The sequence below is a fragment of the Canis lupus genome, chromosome 5 (assembly GCF_003254725.2).
Source record: "Canis lupus dingo isolate Sandy chromosome 5, ASM325472v2, whole genome shotgun sequence".
In the NCBI taxonomy this organism is placed as follows: domain Eukaryota; kingdom Metazoa; phylum Chordata; class Mammalia; order Carnivora; family Canidae; genus Canis; species Canis lupus.
Window position 1 is genome coordinate 50,408,068 of NC_064247.1, and position 18,708 is coordinate 50,426,775.

The following is an 18,708-nucleotide window of genomic DNA, read 5'->3' on the forward strand; positions in this document are numbered from 1 at the left end:
CATGCCACGTGACTTCCCAAGGTCACACAGACAGACAGCAAGGGGAACCAGGATTTGAATCAGTTATGTGTTCTTAACTACTGAGTCAGGTTTCCTCTAGATCTTTCATTTTCATTTCATTTGTCCTCAGAAGCCAAATTCTCTCTCATTTTTAAAAAAGATATATTTATTTTAGATAGAGCATGAGCAGGAGGGGCAGAGGGAGAAGGAGAGAAAATCTCAAGCAGACTCTGTACTGAACATGGAGCCTGACATGGGACCCGATCTCACAACCCTGAGATCATGACCTGAGCCGAAACCAAGAGTCAGACGCTCAACCGACTGGCCACCGAGGTGCCCCTTCAGAAGCCAAATCCTGACCTCAGAGTCACAGTCCAGAGCATGATAAAGATTAGAGTTATGGAAAGGTGGGGTGGGGGCTATGCTGTTGAATGGTACAACTAGAGACTACTGTAAATATTCTATAGTCCAAGAAATTTTCCTTCTTAGTTTTTCCAGACATCGACACTGATGGCAGGGTGCTATGAGGCAATCCTCAGGATAAATCCCCAGTGTGGGGAAGTCAAAAATCATTTCTCTTCACTCTTTATACTTACTTCTACAAATGCATGGCTAATAGAAAACTGGAGGGAGGAAATTAACCAGGCCTATGGACCGATGGTAAGGAAGCAACCAGCAGTTCAGATGTGAGGCTGCCACCGAGGGGTGATAGCTGGACATGTGCATTTTCCCACCAACAGCTGCTGATGTGCAAGCCCTAAAGTAAATACTGGTACTCAGAAATATCATGTGGATGGGAAGCACCATGTGTTCAGTTCCCATGCCATGAAAATCCGTGGACCTTTGGGGTAAGCCTACTTTTGTCACCAGTGACGCAAGTGCAGTATTAGACACCAGGCCCCCAACACACACTCTTCTAGTAGTCTTCCACCTTAGAACTTGGAATGGGAACTCCTCCCAACAGGTGGCTGGCAGAGGCAGAACCTGGGGCTAGGCTCTCTGTGTGTTGTTTTTGTTCCCAAGATCAGCAAAGGAAAACAGCAACTCATCTTTTCAGTCATCTATTAATACGAGAGAACAAATGGAAACTTCTGACAACCACATAAAGTCCTGGAGCTAATGAGTTGGTAGAGATCTGCCTATAACTGGGGGCTGTGGGCACAGGCACTCTTGTTGGGTCAAGACATTCTGCACTATTTACTAGGTAGCACTTGCTCCCTTGTTTGATGCAAAGGCTGCACCAAAGCCAATGGGAAGCCACAGGAAGAAATCCACCGATGAGGGTCGGGGCCCCAGATCCAACCCTTCCTGACCATATAACCTTAGGCAAATCCTTTCACTTCCAGGGTGACCACTGGCTCAATGATTAAAGAAGGCAAAAAATACCAGGTGGTGGTTTCAAAATGGCAAGTTACACACAGATCAGATTAATATTTACATTAATCAACAAAGTTAACAGAATTAATATCCTCTTCAATGATACTGATCTCCCCAGGATGCAGCAAAAAAATGTCAAAGATGGTCTAGTCAGCCTGGACTGACAGCAAAAAAAAAAAAAAAAAAAAATGGCAAGGATGGTCTGGTTAGCCAAGACTAACAGAGTCCCAGAAACCTATGCCACTTTAAATATTCATTATTCAGTCATATCCCTACTCTGGGCCTCAATTTTCTCAACCACAAAATGGATCTAGAAACACACCTGTCCAGAAGAAGGTTAAACAGAAACTCTATCTTTTGTTCCAGATATTCATGTTGGTCTAAGTATAGGCTACCCATAAGAAAACCAGGGCAGGTAGGAGAAAACTCATAGGCCCTGAAGTCAGAAAGCCTTGGACCTAGAACCCAACTTTAGCATTTATTAAAATGTCCCTTTGAGTAAGTTATTGCACTGTGATTTCCTTATGTTAAATTCAGAAAACAGTGGTAGCTCACAGTGAGGCTGGGAGCCGATGGTGCTATGAAAGCGGTGAGCGCAACACTTGGCACAGAGTAGGTGTTTATTAAGTGGTAGGTGAAATAAAAATAACTACTTTGAGCTCTTCACAAGGAACCCGAATACCAGGTGTTTTTATTATTACCAGCTTTTGACGGAGACTTATTACTGGTTGTGACAGCGAAACAAAGCAACTTGTTCATACGTGGCTTAGAACAGCCGGCTGACTTATTTAACAGCCTTCCATAACACTGTAGCATTAAGTGAACTAATATATACACACATGTACAATACACACACATGCATGGATGTACACACACGCATACACGAGCGTATGTGTCACATGCTATGTGTATACAGCTGTGTATGGATATATGCACACATATGTGCACACAGTGTGAATACACCCATTCTTTTCCTGGTCTAGTAAGAGCCCTCGACACATGGAATCATTCCTTCTTCCTGCTGTGGAGACAGTGCAGCCTAACAGGGGAAGAGGCACTGACAGATGAATTAGGAGGGCCCAGTTTCTAACTTCAAGTCTGCCAGGAACTTGCTGGGGTGACCTCGGATGACTCACTGGTTTTCTGGGCCTCGGTTTTCTCACCTGCAATTTGAAGGATCTGAGATCAAAAATCTTGGAGTCACCTTTCGGTTCAAAGCCTACGATTGCCTGTTATCCACAGGAGTGAGTCAATAACTGAAGATGCTGCCATTTCCGAGCAGTGGCTGTATATCCTGAGTCGTGTGGCACAAGAGGGGCAGGATAGGGAGAGCTGGCTGTAGCCCCAAGGCCCCACAGTCCTCCCCACTTTCTGACCCAGAGGGAAAGACTGGTCTCCCAGCTGAGGCCACTGTTTCCTGCAGCCCAGGGCAACACAGCCCTCCGAGAGAGCCTCAGGGCCTGGGGACAAGAACCCAAAGCTATCCTTCCCTGCCCTCCCCATCCCTCTGCCCCTCACCATGCCTGCAGCTGCTAAGGTCCCAGCCAGTGGTGGTTCTCATTAACCCAAACCTCAACTTAAAACAATAAACTCCAAACTCACATTACCAAATTCCTCCTCCCCACTCTGATTCCCATCCAAGAACTCCCAGAGCTGCCCTCGCTCTATCTGCTCAGGCACTGACACGGCTTTTCTCCTTCCAGATTCCCCAGCATGACTTTATCTGCTTTTCTCTCTCCCTCCATTTCTTACAGATTGTCTACCTCCTGGATCCACCTTCTCTTTCACACGGGATGGGCTCCCTCCTGGCTAGTCCTGGGCCTGGGCCTGGGCCCTGGGCTCCTCAGCACAGCTCTGGTTTGGTCTGATCTGTCTCCTCGGCAGCTGCCCAGAGCCAACTTGTCCCACACGCTATCCCCTCTGGGTACCAGGTGACACCTTCCACCTCATAACTGGCTTCCCGGATCCCCCCCGGACATTCAGGCTCGGAATCCATGGTAGGGGTAGAGCCTACAAGCCTCTATGTTTTTAAAGGCTCCCCCTCTTCCATTTAACGACCTTTGTGTTTTGATCTTTCCAAATCCCCTCATGGTTATTATGTTCATCAGCTCACTGATTTACTTAGCATTGTGCGCTCTATGATGGATGACGGGCGTACAAAGGTGAGCATGACTAGAGAGGGGGTATGACACTGAAATAGAGGCAAAATGTTGCAAATGGAGAGGGATTCATTTTTTTCCAAGAGCGGGGTTAGCTTTGGAGGAAGTAACACATTACACTGTGTGCTGTCCTGAGTAGGACTGTCCAGGTGACGAGGAGAGGCCACCCCAACCAGAGCAAGCAGCAGGAGGAAAAAAGGCAAGGGGGCAGGAGGTGAGTGATGTGCAGACAGGAGGATGGAAGATCTGGTGCAGGCCTGCCTCTCAGGGAGACAGATTGGGAAGGAATCCTCTTGTCCTCCCCCTCCCCACTCTTCACTCTCACTTTTGTCTTCTTACCTCCTAGCTATTTTTTTGCCTAAGAGTTAACTGCACAAAATATAAATCTAGTAACAATCTATTAATTAGCAAAACCCTTATTTTGGGTTATTTTTTGGCTACCACAGAAATAAAATGGTACAGAGAAATAATATTGCTGAGGACGTTTCAGTCTATAGCAGGCATCTCTGTCCTCAGCTCTACTGATGTTGGAGGCTGGGTTGTTATTTGCTGTAGGGGCCATCCTGAATAATGCAGGATGTTTAGCAGTATCCCTGGCCTCTACCCACCACATGGCAGTCGGACAATCAAAAGCTGTCTCTAGATGTGGCCCAGTGTCCCCCAGGGTGGGGTTAAAATCACCCCTGATTGAGGACCACTGATTTAGAGAAACAGAAGATGAGCTTTGGATCGAGTCAAACACAAGATCAAATCTTGTCATGACATGAGTTATGGGATTATGGAAGTGTTCTGCTTTGGTCTTCAATTTCTTCATGTGTAAGACAGGAAATCACCTCTACTTAGTAGAATTATTGTGAAAGACAAGAGATAAAGTAGGTAAAGGGTCAGATAGAGCATTTGGCCCAGAGAAGGCAAGGAAGAATGGTCATAATGGTAGAGGTGCCAATAAGAGTAGTGGTCCTAATATTTATTTTTATTAATTTGATGCTGATGTTGTCATTGTTGGTATTATGATCAAGAATAAAGCCTAACTGATGTTAAAAAGTTACAATGAGGGATCCCTGGGTGGCGCAGCAGTTTGGCGCCTGCCTTTGGCCCAGGGCGTGATCCTGGAGACCCGGGATTGAATCCCACATCAGGCTCCCGGTGCATGGAGCCTGCTTCTCCCTCTGCCTGTGTCTCTGTGCCTCTCTCTCTCTCTCTGTGACTATCATAAAAAAAAAAAAAAAAAAAAAAAAAAAAAAAAAAAAAAAAAAAAAAAAAAGTTACAATGAGTAAATAAGCTCTGCTTTACCCAGAAGCCATAACGGGGCAAGAAATGTCACAGTTATATTGCCAGACACCACGTCCTCTAGGGATCCTTTTATACTTCTTTGAGTCTCAATTTGGGGCATATTCTATGCTTTTCTGAAGCTCTCCACACTTGGTATATATAACTGTCATTGTTTATTCCATGTTTATTTTCACTACTAGACCATAAATTCCCAGAAGTCCAATTCTCTCTCATATTCACCTGACACTCCCATCCCTAGTAGTTGGGTATCAATAAATGATAAATATATCAATAAAATGATATATTTTATTAAGAATTTATTTATTTGAGAGAGAGAGAGAGAGAGAAAGAGAGAGAGAGAGAGAGTGTGTGTGTGTGCATGAGCAGGTTAGGGAGCAGAGGGAGAAAAAGACTCCCCAGTGAGCAGGGAGTCCAATGTGTGGCTTGATCTCTGGACTCTGGGATCATAACCTGAGCCAAAGGCAGACACTTAACCGACTGAGCCACCCAGATGCCCTAAAATGATATTTTTTAGGGTCAACTTCAAGAGTAGACCAGATTACACTTTAATTGATATGCCATTGCATACAGCAATTAGAATATGTGAGCTCTGGAACCAGAAGGCATAGATTCAAATGATTTATCGCTTACTAACTGTGTGGCTCTCGGCAAGTCAGGTATCTTTGTGAGTCTCATTGTTTCATTTGATAAGTGGGAACAAGATAATAGTATGTATAAAGTTGCACTGAGAATCAGCACTGCTTCTAGACCATTGAAAATGGAAAGATAAGCAGCGGACAAGTTTTACTGCCCACTGGAATAAACTATGTGTTGCTGTAGGAGGGCAGAGACCAGAAGCTCTTTTTATAAAACTAGTTAAACCAATGCTTCTGCTATTGAGAAAAAAAAAAAAAAAAAAAAAAAAAACAAGAATGGAAGAAAGGGAGGGAGGGAAGGAATTCAATTATCCTCATTCTGGTTTGACTCTGCAACTCAGATTTTTGCCAATTCAACACCTGGCAAAGAATCCAGTATCTGGAAGCCAAGAGCAATGCTAGACCTAGACTCAAAGTATGTGCTTAGCCAACACCTGCTAACATGATGGGACACCAATTTCCAGACATCCAGGAGCAGATCGGAGAGGCCCCCAAACCCAACTCTTCTGCTTCTTGGAGAACTGAGCCAGGTACACCTACTAGGTAGGGATAAACTGCCTCTGTAATGCGAGGCTATTCTCTACCCGCCCCCCCTCAGTTGTAGCATCTATCCCTCATGGAGGAGATGCACTCATTCGCTTCATTCACTCATTCACTATACATGCATGTGTTCAGGGTCCTCCCTCTGCAAAGCACTGTGCAGGCTACCGGGATGTAAGGGTGACATGACACAGTACTTTTGCTCAAAGAGCTTACGATTAGTAAATGAGACCAGGATGCACACACAAGACTGGGTGACATGCACAGGCAAAGGGAAGCAAGTCCAAGATACACAGGATCAGAGGAAGGAGGGTTTACGTCAGCTTGAGGGAGTCAGGGAAGGCTCCCAGAAGAGGTGGCACCAGAGTCAAGATTTGGGGGATAATCAGGAGTTTATCTCATCAGTTTAGAACAACCGAGAGAAGGGAGCCTGAGACAGAAATCGGGTTGTTATTGCCTTTCAGGACAGCAGGGGTGCTGAAGCCAAGAACAGACCTGGAACAAAGTTAACACTATTTTTATAAGCTAGAAAAATATCAGCAGCAGGAGCCCTGGCCAGAACCACCCCCACAAAGAGCAAACAAAGCGGCTCCTATCTTCTGGCTGGCCGCTGGAGAACTTACTAACCAGCACCTTACGAACAAAATGTTCTTTAATCTTTGATTTTTATTCCCACAAAGTCCTTCTTCCTCTTTTTCCAGAATGGGAAAAAGCATGGGTTGAATTTTACTTGCCTCTTTGATCTTTATCCTTCTGTCCCAGGCTCCCTTGAGAATGAGAGCCCAGGGAGATTTCTCCAAAGCAGAGCGCCGACCCCTCCTCCCAGCCAGAATGTAGGGTCCAGTGTAGGTCATGCCGGGTCAGCACTTGGAGAGGCTGTAACTGTCAGGGCCTGTTTGCAGGAGGCTCGCATGGCCTCCGATTCTCATCTCCAAAGCTGGGCTCATAGCCCAACATCCAGTAATTTCTTAGCATGGAGTTCATCTACCCCTTTCCTGAGACTGCTTTCTCACTTCAAACTGTACAGAATCTAGAGCAGTGAATCCTGCATTCTGTGACCAAGTGCCAGGCAAGGAGAATCAGGGCACATCTGGGGCAAGGCAGATAGAGCCCAGAAGCCTGAAGTTCTCCAACTGCCTATCCAAAAGGAAGACAGAGACAGTCTTAGACAGTCCTAGAACACTTCCTACAATAGTTAACTCAGAGAACTCCCAACGTAGAAGCTCTTACTTTACGTCAGGCATTGTGATTCTGGAGTGAGAAAACCAGAGATGCCTCGTAATAATGTGCCTACTATGTGCCAGCTGCTGCACCAGCTGCTTTACCTACTTACAGCATCAGCTTTCTTTTAAAGATTTTATTTATTGATTTGAGAGAGAGAGAGAGAGAGAGAGAGAGAGTATGAGCAAGCAGAGGGGCAGAGGGAGAGGGAGAAGCAGGACCCTGGCGTCATGACCTGAGCTGAAGGTAGACGCTGAACTGATTGAGCCACCCAGGAGCCCAATTTTTTTAAAAAAAGATTTTATTTATTTATTAGAGAGAGAGAATCTATCCTTAGGGATTATGCAGCTGGATGGTGGATGATCTTCCCAAGGCTCTCAGGGCTGCAGAGGGCACAGGCAGGGAGAGCAGTGAGAGGAAACATCTGTTCCAGGACTCCTCTCTTCCCGAGACACCCTAGTCCTGAATTAGTTGTAAGGGGAGAGGAGGAAGAATCGGAAAGTACATGAAGGATAAAACTTGGTCAAAATCACGATCATGAAAAAAACAAAACAAAACAACAGGATCATGATTGTCTCACAGTTGCCAAGAGAAGCCCTTCCCAGCCACCACCAGCCCCTACGCTCCACCCTTTATGAATCTGAGGCCCTCATTCTACCTTGCCACGTCAAGGACTTACTTTTGGAAAATACAAGGGAAACTCACTAACTGAAGACCATTAAAAAGAACAAAAAGGGCAGCCCAGGTGGCTCAGCGGTTTAGGGCCATCTTCAGCCCGGGGTAATCCTGGAGACCCCGGATAGAGTCCCACGTCAGGCTCCCTGCATGGAGCCTGCTTCTCCCTCTGCCTGTGTCTCTGCCTCTCTCTCTGTCTCTGTGTCTCTCATGAATAAATAAATAAAACCTTAAAAAAAAAAAAAAAAGAACAAAAAGCCTCAGCCAAAGCTTCGAGGGGTAAAATTCCTGTCACTGAACATCTCTGATTTAGGAAAAGAGGTGGTGATTCGGCTGGGGGGGTGGGGTCCTGTAATGGCCTGGATTCCTCCCAGGGCAATTCAAACCACTTTCTGAGTGTCTACAAGTTAGCAGGTGCCTCACCGTGTGCAGCAAAGAAGTGAAAATAGGTGCTTTGGGCCATCCCTCCAGGAGGTCTGGGAAACTAACAGGAGTCCCAGAGCCTCTATAGGTGCAGCCTTTGTTTCAGCACGTAGAGGTCCAAGCCTAGTTCTTGGCACCCAGGTGGGGGTGGGTGGGAAAGAGCATGATCACTGAAGAAGAAGCATGATGGAAAAGGATTCCCTGGCTTCAAACATGGTACAGGATGCCAGGATTACTAGGGGACAGGAAAACTCGTTGTCTATCTAGACCACAAGTTCTTTCTGTGCCTGCTCTCTGAAACCAAAATCATGTCATTCTAATCAAAAGCACACATTGCTCTCATTGAAAAGTGAGGGAAACACCCTTGCCTATACTCAGTATTATCTACCATTCAACCAACCCGCATGTATTACTGGCTGTTTACAGTTTCTCAGGCATTGTGTTAGATCCTGAACACACAAAGATGAACAAGAAAGACACATTTGTAGACTGATGAGTGCTGCACTGTCTGGAAGTCCATGGACTATGTAGAAGAACCAGATACTTTTATTTTCACAGGATACTGCTGCATCAGAAAACACAAACTTCCACTCTACAGGTTAAGGCCATTTCATCTTATTCTTGCCTTAATGTGACTGTATTCATTTAATAAATTTATCAAACACCTACAGGAACCTGGTCCAGGGCTTGTAATACAAGAATAATAATATAATGCCCTCAAGGAGCTCATAGTCCATTAGAAAAGACAAGCAGATAAATCAGTAATTACAACCCAATGTGATCATTTCTCCATGAGGGGTAGGTAAAAGTGGTGAAAGAAGCACAACTTAGAGATTTTTACAATAAATCTGAGTGCTCCACAGAAGGCTATGCAGAGAACAAAATGTCTGCTATGATTTTCAAATTAGAGTAGAAGTTAGCCCGTGGGAGAAGTAGAGGACTGATCGGTCAATCTGGGAAGAGAAATACACATGTGTTTACACAGACTGGCTTCTCGGAGCACAAGTCAATGTAAGTATTTCAAAGATACCTCTAGGCTCTGATATGAAGCACGGAATAGAATAGAGTTCAAAATTTCTTTGACTATGATCCATAGTAAAAAATTCATTTTCATCATGGGTCAGTGTGTACATACACTACACATAAAATATAAACATAAGTTCCATAAAAACAGTGTTTATTTACCCTTATTATGTGACATGTGCTCTGATGTTTTCTACTCCAGTTGAATCTATTCTGAAAACCCAGTGGTCATGACCTACTACACTTTACACATGACCTACAGATTGCATGAAGTCTTAACCACCATTAAAACAACAATAACATCACTGTTAGAAAGAAAGGCTAGGGAAAAACATGGTTATAATGGAAGTAAGAGATATTGAGAATGAGAACCAAAAAAAAAAAGAAAAAAGAAAAGAGAAAAGAAAGGAAGGAAGAAGGAAAGAAAGAAAGAAAAAGGAAAGAAAAACAGCATTAAGGATATAGAGGAGAGAGTCATTACATTTGACTGTAACCTCTGTCTTACTGTCCACCTTCCTATTAAAACTTGTGTAAGAGACACCTTGGTTTGGTTTGGTTTTAAATTCACTGTCCCCTTGGGGCACCTGGATGGCTCAGCAGTTGAGCATCTGCCTTTGGCTCAGAGTGTGATCCTGGGGTCCGGGATCGAGTCCTGCATCAGGCTCCCTGCATGGAGCCTGCTTCTCCCTCTGCCTGTGTCTCTGCTTCTCTCCCTGTGCCCCTCATGAGCAAATAAATAAAATCTTTAAATTCACTGCCCCGAAGCACCATGTCTAGAACACAGTTAAGTGTTCAACAGATCTTTGAAATAATGAATACATTTGAATGTCATGTGAGAGTTATTTCGGAGTTGAAATCAAGACTACACTCTAAGGGGATCCCTGGGTGGCGCAGCGGTTTGGCGCCTGCCTTTGGCCCAGGGCGCGATCCTGGAGACCCGGGATCGAGTCCCACGTCGGGCTCCCGGTGCATGGAGCCTGCTTCTCCCTCTGCCTGTGTCTCTGCGCCTCTCTCTCTCTCTCTCTCTCTGTGACTATCATAAATAAATAAAAAAAAAAAAAAAAAAGACTACACTCTAATTGGATATAAGACATAAGCCAAAATTATGAAAATCAATCAATTAGACTTGTAAGGATTTTGGAGTACCTTTAGAAAAAAATGTATAGATAAGTACACTACCACCATATGTGCTAGTTGGAAGTTAACATATCTTTTTCAAATTTCCAGTAAACCAAAGAACCATCCAGATATTGATTGAGATCATTTTTTCTTATTATTCTGTATGGAGAAATTAATAAAATTATAAATTCTACTTTGATAAAAAGTTCTATAATTCTATCGAAATGCCTAACTGTAAAAAGGCTTTTCATTCCCATATCTTGAATCACCAGCCCTTGATCCCTGCTTTAAAAACAGAAAAGAACTGTGTTCGGCTCTGAGGTATATTCCGTTTGAACCTGGTGTTGCTCATGGACGCAGAGTGAGAGCTTACCTAGGCCTCCCGCGTGTGCATCAATAAGTGGAGCTGCCACGGCAATTCCAGCAGGAAGGCCAAGGTCTTTGGCTGCCTCTGGTGTGAGCCCATTTCCAAGAGAAGCTCCAGGAGGCAGCACTTGGTTTCCTGGGTAGACAGGAGAAAAAACAAACACCCGTCAGTTTGAAAAACACAAAAGCAAACATCGGGTTTTCTTATGAGTATCTCTCAGCTCCCTCCCCTCTCTTCTGCCTTTTCTCAGCCCCATGATGATAAAAACCATGCACCCACGAACAGTCCTTTTGCTCATTTGGTGACTCAGGTGTATGTCCTTGGTTCCTATGGGTCATGCTCTGTGGTACTTTACAAAATCAAAAGAAGGCACCTTTCAAATTGGAGAAAGATTCCATTCGTGGGAAATTCCAAAAGATATAAACACAGTGGACTCTTAAAGACAAAGCTAATATGGTTAAATGGTTCCAAATGGACTTCCTAACACAGCAGCAGCTCTATCAGCATACCTTACACACACACATACATGTCCATACACATATATTCTTAAGGAGGTTGAGAACATTTACATCGTGTATCCTTCCTGTGAGGGGGAAAAGGCAGGGAATTATTTTATCCCAATAAAAAAATATCTTGAAAGTTTTTCTCAGGTGGAAAAGCAAGCCCCGTCTAAACCTTGCAAGCTTTACAAGGGTGCAGGGTGTCTGGTGGCTCAGTCGGCTAAGCATGTGCCTTTGGCTCAGGTCATGATCTTAGGGTCCTGGGATTCAGTCTCAAGTCAGGCTCCCTGCTCAGAGAGGAGCCTGCTTCTCTCTTTCCCTCTACCACCCCCCCCCCGCCCGCTTGTGTTCCCGCTCATTCTCTAATAAATGAATAAAAATCTTGTTTTTTTTTTTAAAAAAAACCAAACTTTACAAGCCTGCTACTTGCACAACCACAGAATACAATCTGAATAGCGTTCTTTGGAGTTGTGCAATGCAGTGACCCTGATATTTCAAGTGACCTTGAATTCCTGCATTCAGGCCTTCAGTGAAGAATTTATTGATTGTCTTGCTTTGTGTGGGCACTGTGGTGCTGTAAAAGGCAGTCCTTGCCCCCAACCTAGTTAGGGAGATGAGATCAGGACACAGACAGCCATGCAAGTCAGAACAGAATGAAGAAATCCATCTGTTCTCAGGTGCTTAGCAGAGGCTAAGTCCTCGCCTTTCCCCTGCCAAGAAATGTATAATAAGTATTTCTGCACTGCAAGGAGGGGGTGTGGGTGGACCCCCATATATGCTAAGACCCCTCTGAGCTCCAAGATTTTAAGATTCTGAACGACGTGGGGTCAGCAGTTTGCTGGGCACTAAGATGACCACCCTTTGGTAACTGTTCCACAGAGCTCCAGGGGTAGACTGAGGTACCTCAGGACTTCTGGGGGTGGGGTGGGACTGGGGGTTCAGGGAAGCAGAAAGTGAGTGGCTCACCAGCCTCCTCTAATTAGAAACAAAAAACCTCCACAACACCATTTTTATCCATTTTAGATACTGAGCTTCTACTGTAATTGAATTTGAAGAAAGTCTAGCTGAGGAAAGTGAGCAGAAGAAGCCTGGAGCCCCACTGCAGTGCGTCCTAGAGCGTCACTGTCAAATATGGTAGCCACGCAGTGTGTGCAGACGGAGCACTTGAAATGTGGCTGAAACAACACAAGGACCTCAGTTTTTCACTTAATTTCATTTTAATTCATTTCCATTTAAAAACTGGTACTCAAAAAAAAAAAAACTGGTACTCAATTCAGTTACTAAAAAGCTTTTAAGTATGTCTGAAACCACTCTGGTGTGCAAATTGACCTTTTCAATGTTAACTGAAGAAATCTTAATATTTACAGTGAAGATTTAGTGTGAATTTTCAGACACTAAATGTACTAAGTGGCAAATACACATCAGATATCAAAGACTTTGTATGGAAAAGTACAGAAAAGAATGAATGTAAAATATTTTGTTATAAGTTTTATATCAAATATATGTTGAAACGATGTTTTGCATAATTTAAGTTATATAAAAGATACATTAAAATTAATTCCACCTATTGCTTTTTACTTCAATGTGGCTACTGAAACATTTTAAATTAGGTATGTGGCTCATATTATATTTCTACAGGATAGCCCTGGTCTAGAAGATGGGGTGCTCCAAGATGCTCCAACGATGGGGTACAAAGCAAGGAGAACTTCTCAGCTGCTTTGAACACCCAAGCCAGCAGAAACCTGAAGGAGAGCAGTGCCCTTCGCTGAGGACAGTCTCCAGAGACACACAGTCTCAACTACGTCATTACATCTAGTATCCAGCACGTAAGTAGCAGCATTTGCCTTTACTGAGTACTTCTGTGCAAGGGATTGTGCTAAGGGTATACAATGCATTTTCTCAGTTCATTGTCTCCTAATCCCATGTGAAGGATATTATTACTGTCCCCACTGCACATATGGATGGGGCAAGTCAGTTTATAAAGGGAAAGTAACCTCCCCACAATCATATAGCCTAAGTGTTGGAGCACAGGCCATGGATTCCACTCTGACAGACCAAACCTATGCTCTTATCATTAAATTACATATTTGTGTATCTATTTTTTTAATTAAGTGACTGAAGAAAACAAGTGCTTTTATTTTTTTTAAAGATTTTATTTACTTACTTACTTAGAAAACAAGAGTACGTGCAGGTGGGGGGAGGGGCAGCCAGAGTGAGAGAGAATGTCAAGCAGACTCCCCAGCAAGCACAGAGCCCAAGGCAGGGCTTGATCTCAAGACCCTGAGATCAGGACCCCAGCCAAAATCAAGAGTCTGGATGCTCAACAAACTGAATCACCCAGGTGCCCCAAAAGAAGCACTTTTAGAACAAACGTTATGTGTGTGTAAAAAGGAGCAACATTTGGAAATCATGCTCTCCACCTACAGATTTTTTTTAAAGGGTTAATTTTCATAGGGAGGTAAAAAAATGTTTTACTTTCATCCCCAATCTTCACAAACATAAAGGGTATAATTTTTATTAAAATAAAAGATTCTGGACAAAAGGGGTGATTGGAAAGATGGGGTACTCTGGTTAAGTCTTCTGGGCAGTAGTTTAGAAAGGCTTCTGGAGGACCACAGGCGGACTTCTCAGCAGAGGCAGCATCTCGAGTCAAGGCCAAGAAACATGGGAGACTGCCAAAGAGGCTGAGTGAAGAGGAGCATGAGCTGGGGGTGGGTGGGGCACAGAAGGTTGGAGATGGAAGAGGGGACGGAGCATGCACTGGAACCCAGACACAAGTGTCTGAACTCAAACATGAAGGTAACCGCGAGCCTCTGGAGAAGTACTAAAGCCAGGGAGTGAGGTGGTTGGATTTGTGCACTTTTACAGATTTCTTGGGCAGCACTGCGGCAGAAGACAGAGAGGAGTTAGGGAGAACAGTTGTGAAGCTATTTCGGTAACAGAAAAGATGAGGCCCCTCATCAAGGTATGGACAAGAGAGAGGCAGAAACAGGCAACAGGAGAGATTCTGTGAAGCAGGAAGTGACAGGTCATGGCAGGCACCTGGAGTATGGGGAGTATGGTAGATAGGGAGATGCCCCCACCTGGATCCCCATTAAGGACAGACTTGTAGCCCAGTAAGGGGAGTAAGGTCTGCAGACAGCTGCCAGCTCCTTCTAGGCCACTGTGCCGAGGTGATCCCTTTCCCAGGGCAGCCAGGCCTGATGACTTTGCGAACTGGGAGCAGAAGGTCTCTGATGGGCACCACTCACTCCACTCCGGAGCACTCTGCTGGGCTGGCCCAGGGCGATGTGACTGGATTACAGCTCTAAGTCTCCCTCCGCCCAATCCTCCCCTCTTCCCCTTCCTATTATGGATGGAAACCCCTAAGAAACATCTTGGATCCCCAAGTCTGGCTCAGCATCTGCTGCTAGAGAAACCAACTGAAGCCAGTCAGCCAGTCTTTCTCCTCAGGCCAGTGGTCCAGGAATGAAAACAAACATGCACAAAGATTCACAACCTCCTTTGAACTGGAACCACAGTCTTCAGGAATAGTCTATCTGGGTCAAAAGCAGGAAGAAGCTTTGTTTATTTAGAGACAAAAAGAAACAGCTTGGCATGAGAGAAGATGACAGAAGAGGCGGGAATCTCTGAGAAATCACCCCCATCAGATCGTCCTTTAAGCTTATCAGCCTGGCGTGCATCTGAGGGACCAGAGGAGCTGTCAGAAGCAAGCTTTAGCGCGCCTTGACAACTTTTCTGGAAATAATCCTCCTTTTGGCTCTTCCTTGACCATAAAATTAAGTTAATCACAGCATTCATTTTCCCAGACTTAATCAAGACCTCACAGCCTCAGCACTGGCTGTCTCTCCTAGCCTTTGTTCAAGCATTTATCCACGCATCTTAACAAACATTTCAAGAACAATGGTGGCGCCTGCATATTTCTGCCCACCTGTGGCAACGTTGAGGGGCTAGGGTGTACATGAAAGAGGCTCACACAGTGATCTGGGCAAATCAAGGCTCCCAGCCTCTCAAGTGCTCTGCAGGTGGAATGTACATGGTCCTTCTGGAGCACAGAGGAGAGACAGTGAGTTGGCCCAGGGGAGTGCAGGAAATCAAGATGAAGGTGACATTTGAGCCTAGTCTGGTAAGACAGGTGGCAGATAGCTGGTTTCAGAGCTAGAATGCTCAGGGGAGCTGGATGCCATTAGAGCAAAAAGTGGTTCACTGCAGGGAGCCCCAAAGGGACACGGAGTATGAGGCATCCGTATGCTGGAAAAGGAGCATTGAAGAGGAGCAGAGAAGTGTGGGCCTCCAGCAGGGCAAGGAGCCCCAACTAAGGCAGTGAGGCCCTGCCAGCCAACAGCTTTGAGCACTTAGTTTGTTTTTTAAGAAGATAAAGCTTTCAGTGGAGAAAGGCTAGAATAGGAAACAGTTTTTATCTGTAAAACTATCAAGCCAACTGAAAAAAATGCAGGCTGCAAAACATTATGTAGAGTATGACTTCATTTTAAGAACAACAACAAAGAGGGTAGATGGACTATTTGTAAAAATATATTCCTGGGGGGGAAAAGAAATGAAAATTGTTTGTTTCTGGATGAAGAAATTATTATTTTTTTTCTTTTGACCAACCTATACTCTCTAAAACTCTTCTACCTTGAACACACATTTCTTGTGTAAATTTTTTAAAGGTATTTCCCCCCATAAATTGGGGTAAATAAATTAGGGCACATGTACTCAGTAAAAATGCTACACAGCCATTAAAATGAATGAGGAAGAATTAAGGTATGAACTTGGAAGGAAGTTCAAGATAAATTTAGTTTAAAGGTTAAGACAGCATTCAGATAGTGTTTAGAGTATGATCCCATTGGTGAATTTTGTTAGAGTATAGAGAAATGCAAGCACGTATACTTCCAGAAAAGTCATAGAAAAGCACACAGCATATTGTTACAGCAGGGATGGGGATCCAGGGCAGGGATGGGGACCCAGGGCAGGCCACTTGTCTGTATGATCCCTGCTTCCTCTATACCATAAGCTTTTATTTCTTTTGTGATCAAAATGAACTAGCAAAAAAACAAAAACAAAAACAAAAACAAAAACAAAAAAAACCAAAAACCAACCAAACAAACAAACAAAAAAACTAGGTTAGGTTAAAATGAAAGCACAGTTAAATTAAAGAGAACACTGCACTTTTTCCAAACCCTGCTCCTCAGCCTGAAGGCAGGAGAGGCCCAAGGACAGTTCACTTATTTTCTCGATTTGGCTGGCTTCTGGCCCTATCAACACACTCTCATGTTGCAGTATAAAAAAGTAATCACTCTAAGGGTTTGTGGGCTCATGTCCACTGGATTCCTATTCAGACGGGAAGATTCAGTGTGAGTGGTCAAGAGCTAGAGCCTACAATTATCTGGTGGTTGCAGTCCCTCTTCACAGGCGGGGGCTACTATTACACCAAATCTTTCCCTACCAGTTTTTCAATTATCTATGACTAATGAGCACTTTGGGAACAGTTTCAGACACACACATAATCCTCTTTCCTGACGTCAGCAGCAGAAATTAATGACTGTGTGGATTGCTGGGAGACAGAAAATGCATTATAATGGTCAACAGAACTGTTATCCTCTCCAGGAAGAGGAGATGGAGGAGGGGTATTGTATTAACTGGAAGGTTTCAGAGTTCGTTTGTATTCCTACAAACAGGAGATGAAACTCAGGGGAAAAGTGGGCTCCAACTTCTTGGAAATGTCAGAGAGTGGTCTGGGCATGGGCAGCATGCAACCCTGGTCCCTGCTCAGTTTTGCCAAGGTCAGGAGGCCAACCAGACTGGCTGGGACAGGGCTCTCACCTGGCCCTGCCAGCAGTAGAGGCTCTCTGGGTGCTCTGGGACTGAATCCACTTTCAATCTGGTTTAGGAATGGGGGAACAAAGAGGATATTACACTCTTGCACTCTCCAGCAATAGGCTGGAGTTATCTTAAGAGCACATGGTGGTGTGTGTAAGTTTGTTGTTTCATGCAGGCATCCTCTGGGCTGGTGGGGGAATTTTATAGGTGGTTGTGATCTGGTCTGACTTTGGTTCAACTCCAAAATTTGGTGAAGCATGAACTCTCACAAAAAAAAAAAAAAAAAAAAAAAAAAAGAAACAACAAAAAAAAAACAAAAAAGAAACAAAAAAAAAAAGAAACAAACAACCAAAAAAAACAAACAAACAAAAAACAAAAACCATACCATCCTGTACAGACGGTAGCCAGTAGATTCACTACTGATACTTTTTTTTAAAAAAAAGATTTATTTATTCGTGAGAGACACACAGAGAGAGAGAGAGAGAGAGAGAGAGAGAGGCACAGACACACAGACACAGAGAGAGGTTCCATGCAGGGAGCCCGATGTCTCCAGGACCACACCCTGGGCCGAAGGCAGTGCTAAACCACTGAGCCACCCAGGCTGCCCTCACTACTGATACTTTTAAAAAAACTGACAATATTAGGGACTTGACCCATACCCAGCACCTAAATTTCTCTGTAGAGATGGCTGTGTAGGCAGGTTAAATCAGGGAGCTTTCTGGAACCACAAATGATACAAGACTGACTGAAGAACACTCAGGTATTATTGGCTCCTGAATAGGAGTCACACACACCCAGAACTATTCACTCAATCAGAGAAATTAACAAAACACCCAAACCTGACATGCTCTGCCATCTGTTGAAAGACAACTTCTAAAACATTAATTTGTTCATTGCCCTTCATTTGCCCCTAAAAATGACCTCATTTCAACTAGGTATTAAATTCTTCTTAAAATTATTGACTAATGGGCACCTAGGTGGCTCAGTAGGTTAAGTGTCTGCCTTCGGCTCAAGTCATGATCTCAGGGTCCTGGGATCCAGCCCTGTGTTGGGCTCTCTGCTGAAAGGGGAGTCTGCTTCTCCACCTCCCTCTGCCTGCCACTCTGCCTACTTGTGCCCCCCGCTGTCAAATAAATAAATAAAATCTTAAAAAAATAAATTATTGACCAAATGAAAAACTTGAGGATATCCTCAGCATTCATTACTTATTACAGAAGTGTTTACTGAGTACCTACTACGTGCCAGGCACTGCTGTAACGTGGAAGATGCATTAAGGAACAAGACAGAGAAGTTCCCTGTCCTCAAAGGGCTTACTTCCAGTAGACATGGGATTCTCATCCAATATCTCTTCTGAATTATATCTTGTAAATATTTTGTCTTGTAAGCTCTTCTGTGGTTTGGACTGTCACTTATAAATCTTTATATCCCTGGTCTTATATTCTGAACTATAGTTGGTGTTTAATAAACACATCACATATTTTAAATCAGATTTTGAATGACGCTTATCCTACATTTTATTTTCTCCCCATATTTTTTTTTCCTCTCTCTCCTGCTA

General features: G+C 44.1%; 1 protein-coding gene across 23 annotated transcripts in view; it reads right to left on the bottom strand.

Annotated features, from left to right (window-relative positions):
• FGGY (FGGY carbohydrate kinase domain containing) overlaps positions 1–18,708 on the bottom strand; it is a 420,837-nt gene that overhangs the window by 201,257 nt on the left and 200,872 nt on the right. For all 23 annotated transcript variants that reach the window (XR_007410823.1, XM_025427818.3, XM_025427831.2 and 20 more), the window contains one exon: positions 10,840–10,968. Coding sequence is in view for 22 of the 23 variants with exons in the window: in XM_025427818.3 (XP_025283603.1) it covers positions 10,840–10,968 (129 nt within the window). In the remaining variant the exon portion in view is untranslated. The remainder of the gene's footprint in view (positions 1–10,839; positions 10,969–18,708) is intronic.